General features: G+C 39.7%; 1 protein-coding gene across 1 annotated transcript in view; it reads right to left on the bottom strand.

The window, feature by feature from the left end:
- Positions 1-311: 311 nt before the first annotated feature.
- Positions 312-8614, bottom strand: part of HAAO (3-hydroxyanthranilate 3,4-dioxygenase) — a 41177-nt gene continuing 32874 nt past the window's right edge. The window contains exons 7-10 of the mRNA XM_080408624.1: positions 7962-8107; positions 6748-6816; positions 5522-5604; positions 312-4140 (exon numbers count right to left, since the gene is read on the bottom strand). Of these exons, the coding sequence (XP_080264750.1) occupies positions 4062-4140; positions 5522-5604; positions 6748-6816; positions 7962-8107 (377 nt within the window). The 3' untranslated portion in view covers positions 312-4061. The remainder of the gene's footprint in view (positions 4141-5521; positions 5605-6747; positions 6817-7961; positions 8108-8614) is intronic.

Here is an 8614-nt window from a genome sequence, read left to right as displayed (position 1 = left end):
GTTGGTTTACAGGTGTGAGTAAATACCGTGTAGGTTTGAGGAAAGAGTTTACTACAACACACCTGATTTTACCAGTTTACTCATCCACCTAGTTTAGTTTTCTGCCTCTGCTAAGGTTTGTAATTTCAAAAGAACAAGCAAGATCTAAAATTAAAGCAAGCATGGAGGAAGAAGAGTTCCTTTCTTGACTTTTATAAGCTGTCAATTTATGCATTGCAGGATGAAATGTAGTTACCGTTAGATCATTATCTTGCCTTAACTGTTCTGTGTTTCGTTTTTTTGGGGGAGGGGTTGGGTTTTGTTGGTTTGTGTTTTGGTTGGGTTTTTTGGTGTTTTTGTTTGGTTTTGTTGTGTTTTTTTTAATGGAACAATCTTGAGTTCTTCGATTGATCTCCAATATGTTTACTAGTGATCTGTGAGGGTCATTGTTGTCTTCTGTAGTTCTCTCAGAACCATAAACATACGTGTTTTGCATAAACTTGCTTTTTGTAGGTCTTATTTCAATATTACAGAAATAGCTAGTGAAAACTTAAGCTTTATTTACTGTAATAGGATTATTTCTTTTTTAAGTATTATGATTACTTCAGGCAATATCAGTTGTTTTGAACTGGTGTTGGTGTATAATGTAACCTTGCTAATCAACATATTTTTGTTATGGTCTCATATTTCAACACTTAATAAGCAGGAGTATAGTTAGATATTATCAGTTTATTTCCATAATTCATGTAAGTCAGCATCACTCAAAAATAAGAACTTAAGTACTCTATCAGGTCAGACCTGTCTAGCCTAATGGCAATAGGAGACAGTAATTTTAAATAGTTTTGATCTATATAGCTAAAAAGGAGCATTATCTTCACAAAACTTACCAGTTTTCTCATTGGGATTAAACATTTTAAGGATACTGAACATCTGTAGCCTCTCTTTATATTTAACAACTGGCAAGACTGGGCTGCATTTGAAGTGAAAGGATGCTGCTGACTTCCAGGGTGGGTGAGATTCAGGCTTGGAGTAACTCTCTGTGGATGCATGTAGGTAGGCTCAAACTCCTTTGTGTGTGTTTCTAAGCTTTCAAGTCAGCTCCAACTTGTGACTCCAGACAATCCTGCATGTGTTTAAAAGTAACAATTAATTAATGAATGGCTTCTGCTCTGTGTAGGCTTTATTGTAATACTGCTTAGAATATACATTTGTCTAAAGGCTTCTGAGCCTTGCAGAAACAGTGAGCAACAGTGGATTGTCTATGCAGTACTGTACTAGTGAGGTTAGCACGCTCCTGCCAAAAATGTAGTAAATTTATTAAGTATGAGGTGACATAATATCTGTACAATTCAGACAGAAAATGAGTGCCCAAGTCAGGGTGCGGGTGCACCTTGCATAAAAAGGGCTGTAAGGAAGTCACGTATAGGCATAGGGCATGGTTTTGCGCCGGTGTGTTGTCATGGCCATGCATACAAGCACACTGTCAATAGGGGTGCATTAGGGCACTCTGCAGACAATTTAGGCACCTAACTAAGCCTTCGCCACTGGACCTAAACCTGGAATCCTTCTTTATGAGGCGAGATTAGCATTGGGGTCCTCAGACTGTGATCCCAACAACCCGATGCCAAATATCTACTGAGCTGACCACACATACACAGAAACAGCACCTGGCAGCTAAAAGGGCTCTGGGAATCAAACTCTTATCTGGGCAACTTCGTCACAAGCAGAGGAACATGGGTGCTTCTAATTAAAATGTACCGTTGTTGGGGCAGTTTACAATATCCATAATACAGAAGAAGAATAAAAGATTCACTGACTGATAAGGAACCTCCTGGAACTATTTGAAGTCTTGGAAAAAGAGAAATTGCAGGTTTCTAAATTGCACTGTTAAGCATCTTGGAAATGAGTAAATCACAGGTTCTCTCTGTGCTTCCATTTGTGCTCTGGCTACCAAGTAATTATTGATTGGGAGTGCAAGGTGAGGGGAAGAAAAAGAACTTCAATAGTCAAAAGAGACACTAGAACACAAAAATCTTTTCTCCTAGTGCTTGGTGCGTAAACCTTGTTACAAATATTCTCGTGCTTGTTTGATCTTGATTCTTACTCATACTTATGGGACTGGACACCTCTTACCTAGTTTTTACACGACAGCAGCTCATCACAAGATTACTGACGACCTGCTCAGTTCTGGTTTCTGAGCACAGGCAGTGGCAGAACTGTGGGTGGTGCAGCTCTAGCTTAATGCTTCTGGTCTGGTTCTTGCTCTGATTTCAGGTGCCTAGCACAGGGCTTGGGTAGAATTCAGGTGTTCAAGCACAAATTGTCATAAAAAAACGACTTCATCACAAATGTATTTTGAGTGGAGTTTTAATTTTAAATCCTGGGAGGTACCTAACCAGAGGTACATTAATTTTTATTCTGAAATTTTCATGGCAGTTAGTGCCCCTGGGTGGGTGAAGAACTGTTGATTTTTCTGGACATTGTTCTACCTGTTACTGTGTTTTATTCACTTATCATTCAGTATGAAATATAGAAATATTTCTGTGGTTACCCTCTAACTGGTGGACTAAAAATGTAACACTTTGGTACCCTAGATCCCTCAACCATAGATGTTCACTGAAGGAGTAGGCAATTCTGCAGCACACCAATACCAATGGTAATCGGATAAATGACTCCCTTGTTTGAAGGGGGTGTTACAGCTCCTCTTCACGTGTGACAGTTCACACCTATAACAGAATTAAGGACTAGGCTCAATTCCTTAAATTAGGGCCCCTGTTATTAGGAGGATATAGCAAAACTCTGCTGTATGCTTTACTAGAAAAGCTAGTGAACTTAAATAGAAGCTATAAATTAAAGTCAAACCATCTGAGCCTTTCTTATCAAAAGAATGAACATTTGAGTAAAACACACATGACAACTCAGTTTAATGAGCTTTGTAGGTGATAGATAAAGAAATTTTTTTCTGAACTTAATTAGAATTATTTTAAAAATCAAGAAATGGTAACTTTTTGCTTTCTCAAACATGTAATTGATATTAGTTGCAGACATTTAAGCAACCTGTTTTCTGATGATGATAATGTGAAGGACAATTTAAAAAAAAAAAACCCAAACAAAACAACTGAAAAACAAACAAAACAAATCCCCCTCTGGAGAGTTCATGGAATAAAAGCAGGAAAAGATAATTTGACACTTGTTATTTCTGCAGGAAACCTCTGTTCAAAAAGAAGCAGCACTCAGTAGGAACTGATTATAGTAATTTTTCTGTTCCCTTTTCTCCCAACACACTTCTTGGGCTACTTTGACTTGAGATTTCTGCTGCACAGGAACACTCAGGACCCAGATGCTCTTGTGTTAGTCATATTGCAGTGCTATGTTCTTGATAGTGTAGTGTATAGACAGCATCCAGTGTGGCATGGTACTGATAACTGTGATTGCTACTGCATTGCTGGATTTGGTAAACTGCTAGTAAATTACCTGAAGCAAGTGCAGGTGGTGATCTAAGTAATGCTTGATGTTGCAGGCTCTTTCCCTGAGATCCTTGAGCACAGCAGCAGATAGTTTGTTTTGTTTTTTAAAGGGCTTTTTAGCCAGAGATCTCGGGACATCTGTGAGCCACTGCCAATTAAAGCTGTCATACTGTGGGCTAGGTAACTAGCGTTATACCCAATTTATTACAAATGACAAAACTGAGACAAAGAAATTAAGACTGTTTCCTAAGCAGGCATGCCAGTATCTGTCCAATCTTTTCCTACATTTTGTGGCAGAGACTTCATTTGAAAAGTCTTTAACTTATTCTAGATAATATCATATATATTATCACATAAGTAATCCTGCTACTTAGATATGTTTTCATCTTCTTTCAGATATGAAATATTGTTTTTTAAAAAAACTATTGATGGTAGATTTTGCTGAAACTCCACTTGGGGGGAAAAAAGTTTTAACTTGGCACAGCACTTGATTCCACTTAATTCAGTGTAATCATATTTGACTACTCAAATTTCTAGGCATTTTGACTAAAAGATCATTAAGATAAGGCAACTAGGTTAAAACATAGTTATCATTGAAGTCAGCTGGGACAGGAGCTAGGTATAAGGCTGCTTGCGATTTGGATCCTGAGCAATGCAGAGTGCAACACATTCTTCTGTTCTCTTCCAGCAGTACCTGGAAAAATAGAAGGAGAGATAATCCAGTGTGTATGGGGGAGAACTAAACATTGACACTGCTGAAAAGTAGGGGAAAACAAACAGGTTCTTTTCTGATTACACTTGTTCTTTCCATACTGGTATATCTTGTGATGTTTCAGGGAATTACTCTTCACCATCACTAACATAAACCAGACATCATGACATGGTGGGGAAGAATGTATATCTACCTGAGCCAAGGGGGAAGACATCTATTCTGATCTCGGTGACATGAGGATTGGAACAGAATCGCCTCGATACAGATACTATTTTAATGAAATAAGTATGAACTCAATAGTATTTTTCTTGTGGCCATCGCTTTTTTACTAGCTGTTTCTGTGCCAGTTGCACAGACAGCCAGAGATCAATCAGTGTGCAATGGTGATGCATACAATAAAAGGTGTCTGCTGTACAGATCTGATGAACATCTTAATGCAATATGGACTGTGCTGGCAGATCTCTGCACATGCATTATGCCATGATTTTGAAAACACATGCTCATTGATTGGGCTGCAGGACTGGGAATTAATTTAACTGATTCACAGAAGTGATGGAATTAATGGTAAAGGGAGGACATGGCTACGTGTTGGAATCACAAGTGCAGAGAACAGTTCTGTGCACAGCTGGATGGTCTCAGATCTTTCAGCAACTGTTGTCAGTGCTGTACAAAAGGTGCAAATGTCAGCACTACTACTTATTACATTTTTTTTTCCTGTAGGAAAGGCAGCAACTTTTATCACCTCCCTATAATCTGCTGCATTGCGTTACCAGTTAGTTTACATCATCCTTCATCTTCTTGACGGTGGGCACTTTATCAGCTTATGCCATGCTTCACAAGATTTGGCGAGTATTTTCCCTCTCCGTTCTCACTGGGAACTATTTTCACTGGTTTTTTTTTTTTCCTTTACATATATCACATGTGTCATGATTATGAAACAGCCATATGCATCCTATTCCAGGAAGAGGGCTGTGTTCTTAGTCTGAACCCCAAATATCGCTGCATTGATGTTGATTAAGCCTGGTCTGAAGCTTAGAGGATCTGCTGTGAATTGCTGATTGGTGTATCCATGCCATCTACCTTTATGCCTGGTCTTTTGATTGCTGCTTTTTCTTGGTAGTGTTTATCTTTTTTATTTTCCCCAGCTTCAATTGTAAGAGGTGAACTAGAATGAATGTCTGACTTTGTTTCCTTCTGAAGAACTTCTGCCCTGAGGAATAATGGAGGCTATTGCAAATCCTGCATTCACAGATGCTGTCTTTCTGCAGCAGCTGATGCCCAGCCTGGTGTGGACCAAATACAGAGAATTTATGTTGTTGGAAGCACGGAAATCATCATTGAACCACTGTTCATCTCTACTCACACAGACTGGGCACGGACAAGCAGGCTGTCACCAGCAGACAGAGTCAGGGTTTTGCCATCCATGGTAACAGTCGATGTGCCCTCCTGAAGGGAAACGACAGATAACCAGCTTTTAATTTTCCATGTCCTGTCACTAGCAGAAAGTGCGTGCTGCAGGTAAGTATGCAGATCTTTCCCACTGAAAGAGCACTTCAAACCTGCTCTCTTTCATGAGGCCTAGCTAAATATTCAGCTGATCTTCCCTGTCTGACACTATTAGCATCAATGAAAATATGCTTCACGGTTCGTTGTTCCTCATCATAAAGCAGCAACCTGACTCTTGGGGCTACACTGCTACCCGTCTAACCTCGCAGGCTGCAAGTTGGTATGGTGCTGAGAATTACAGAGGTAACCTCCTGGAGTACTACAAGCTCCTCTTCTACTTTTCTGATTCCTAATATCTTTTCAAGTCTTGGAAGCAGTTCACAAGTCAGCAGCGAGCTGACAGAAATCACAAACAGGAGCCCATCCACACGGGAATGGACTTGTCATTATCTTTCAAGCAGAGGAGCCAGGTTCTTGCCAGCAATGAGGTCTTGATTGCATAGGCTGCTGTCAGCTGCAGTGTAAACAAATGTCTTTCAAGATTGTTATGTCAAATTAGTATTTCATAGTCCCTGAGAATGTCAAAAGAACAGGAACTGATAGAAATATCTGCCTCCCAAACTGGCCTGAATTGTGTAAATGAAAACTAGCTTTTCTCTGTTTCTCTCTTGGGCTGCACGTGTTTCCTAGAAGCCAGCTGAATGAAGAGCCTCTGGATGATCTACCATTGTGCTTTAGTATAAAAAAGTCTGAGAACTTGGTTATTAGCTCATTCTACCTGATTCCAGTTTGACTGCAGTAGGAGGACAAATGCCTCAAGGCAGAAGTAATAGGTGATGCTTTTTTATCACTTGGAGGTGTTCTGGTATATTTACAGGATATACCTTAGGTAGGGTATATTAAAAACCCCACCCAGACCTGATGGAGGAAGTGTACAAGACAAGGAAAAAAAGAGACTATTTTTATGGTGGCAGTAGTCTACAGTTATTTTTCATGATAGTTTAAAGCTGAAGGATGGTTGATGATCTTTTATATGAGAAAGAAGGTAATAATTTTAATTTCTGTTGCTGGTGCTAGAAGGCTTTACTACTGTTCAGTTTGAACTGAAACATGAACTCATTGGTTAAGAAATGTGCCACATACCAGCTGCCATATCCAGATATCTGAATTCTTTTTGCTTTTCTCAGTTGTTCCTGGTCCGTAAGCTATAACCTTTAAAAAAAAACAAATGAAAAGAAAAAGGTAAGAAAAGTAATGGATTCATCCCAGTGACCAAAGTGCACATATTCATCTTCCAACAGCATTTAAAACGTTCTATTTTTATGCAAAAATATTCATAGATGATGATGTTATTTTTACAGACATTAAAATTCACATTACGTTTGGTATTCTCATATTGATTCCTGCTGATAAAAAGGGAACTGATCACACCTGCCACTCCTTATGCTTCTCTGCATCCTCACTTATCTACTCCTTCTGCCTCCTCCCACTCTCAGCTTTGCATCTATATCCTTCCTGCTTCTGTTCTTGGAACAGGCACTTCCTCCTCATGAACTCTGGGCCCTGTCAAGAGCCTGTCGAAGTAGAGAAGATTCTTCCATTACCATTAAAAAAGTTGCAGATTGGACCTTATTTTTCTCATTATCTGCCCTTTCTGTGTTCTTCGAGACAGTCCCACGCTCTCTGTCACTTTGCTGTCAAATGTATTGGATCCTTCAGAGTGTGACTCCAAGTAACCCAGGGAAAGAGTATGTTTTGTAAACTATTGTGCATATAACACAGATATCAAACGAGTGACAGCTTTATTTACACCCAAGCTAGTCTGTGTTTGACTAAACTGAGAAATGCGATGCTTTAGCACAGCCCAGGCTCTCGGGTGCTGTCCAGTTTTCCTTGTTTCCACTTTATGTAGATTGAGGGGGAGGGAGGGGGAAAAAAAAAAGTGTATTTCCACACCCAGATCCCAGATTAGACTTGGCACCAAGAATGCTGTTCAAACACATAGGGAAGCCAAACACGGTTGCGAGTAGTATTTGTATCATGGCGGCGTTTCTGATTTGGGAGATATGGAGGGATAGGGCTATGGAGAGAGTGAGCTGGCTTAATCCCAGTGGAAATAAGGTTCAAGTTGATTCCATGAATGGAAGTTTCTGAGCTAGGAAGCTCCTGCCTTAAGCTAGTGAAATCAGTGGATGAAGGCAGGCACTTCTGAAGGGCAGGTCAGGCTAAGACGGTTGTTCTCTAGGGGTACGTAACTTTCTCTGCTGACTACATACTATTCCCAGGTCTGGATTCAATCAGTCTGAACAGCCAGAGAAATTAGACACGCGCTCCACCCCACCCTGTTTCCCCCCTACCTCTGTTTCAAAGTTATCTCCAAACATACTCAAGGATTTTTTCTGTTTTATTTCTCCGCGATGATCATTTAACCAGCCTGAGAAGGAAAACGGCTCCATAACAGAAGCGGAATTTAGTGGGAAAGGTGTTTCTTTCAGGCGTTCATCTGTAAGTAAGGCAGAGGGCTGTCAGTGATGCTTTTTTCCCTTGATCTTTGCAAGCATTTTATTGTTGTTTAAAGCTTGAAGGGTTCAGTTTACAGATATTATCTAGTCAAAAGTCAGTTGTAACAGTAAACAGTGCTATGGTCATTATCAGGACTTTTTACCTGAGATTGAAAGATGCATGTATTATTTGTGTATCTTTATGGAGTTGCTTTTTAAAGGTGTTTTCAGAAGTGTTTTTCATCCACACCTGTTAAAAATGCATTCAAACAGCATGCAATAGACCACCTAGTTCTTGCTGGCATATTCTTCGTCCTGAGACCAGCTTTTGAACTGGTAAAATCTGATGTGTCATCTCTGAGCCTTTGCCAAGTCATCCCTTACATATCCTAATGTAAGTGGAATTAGGACTGTAGTACCAGCTTACTCTATATCTTTTATATAGTTAGTACTGGCTGTTACATTTCTTCTCCCCTATGTGTTTTTAAAACACTGACCATAGTGAAACA

The sequence above is a fragment of the Falco punctatus genome (assembly GCF_963210335.1).
Source record: "Falco punctatus genome assembly, chromosome: 12".
NCBI classification, from domain to species: Eukaryota; Metazoa; Chordata; class Aves; order Falconiformes; family Falconidae; genus Falco; species Falco punctatus.
The sequence above is the reverse complement of the archived record's forward strand: the minus strand, read 5'-3'. Positions and strand labels throughout refer to the sequence as shown.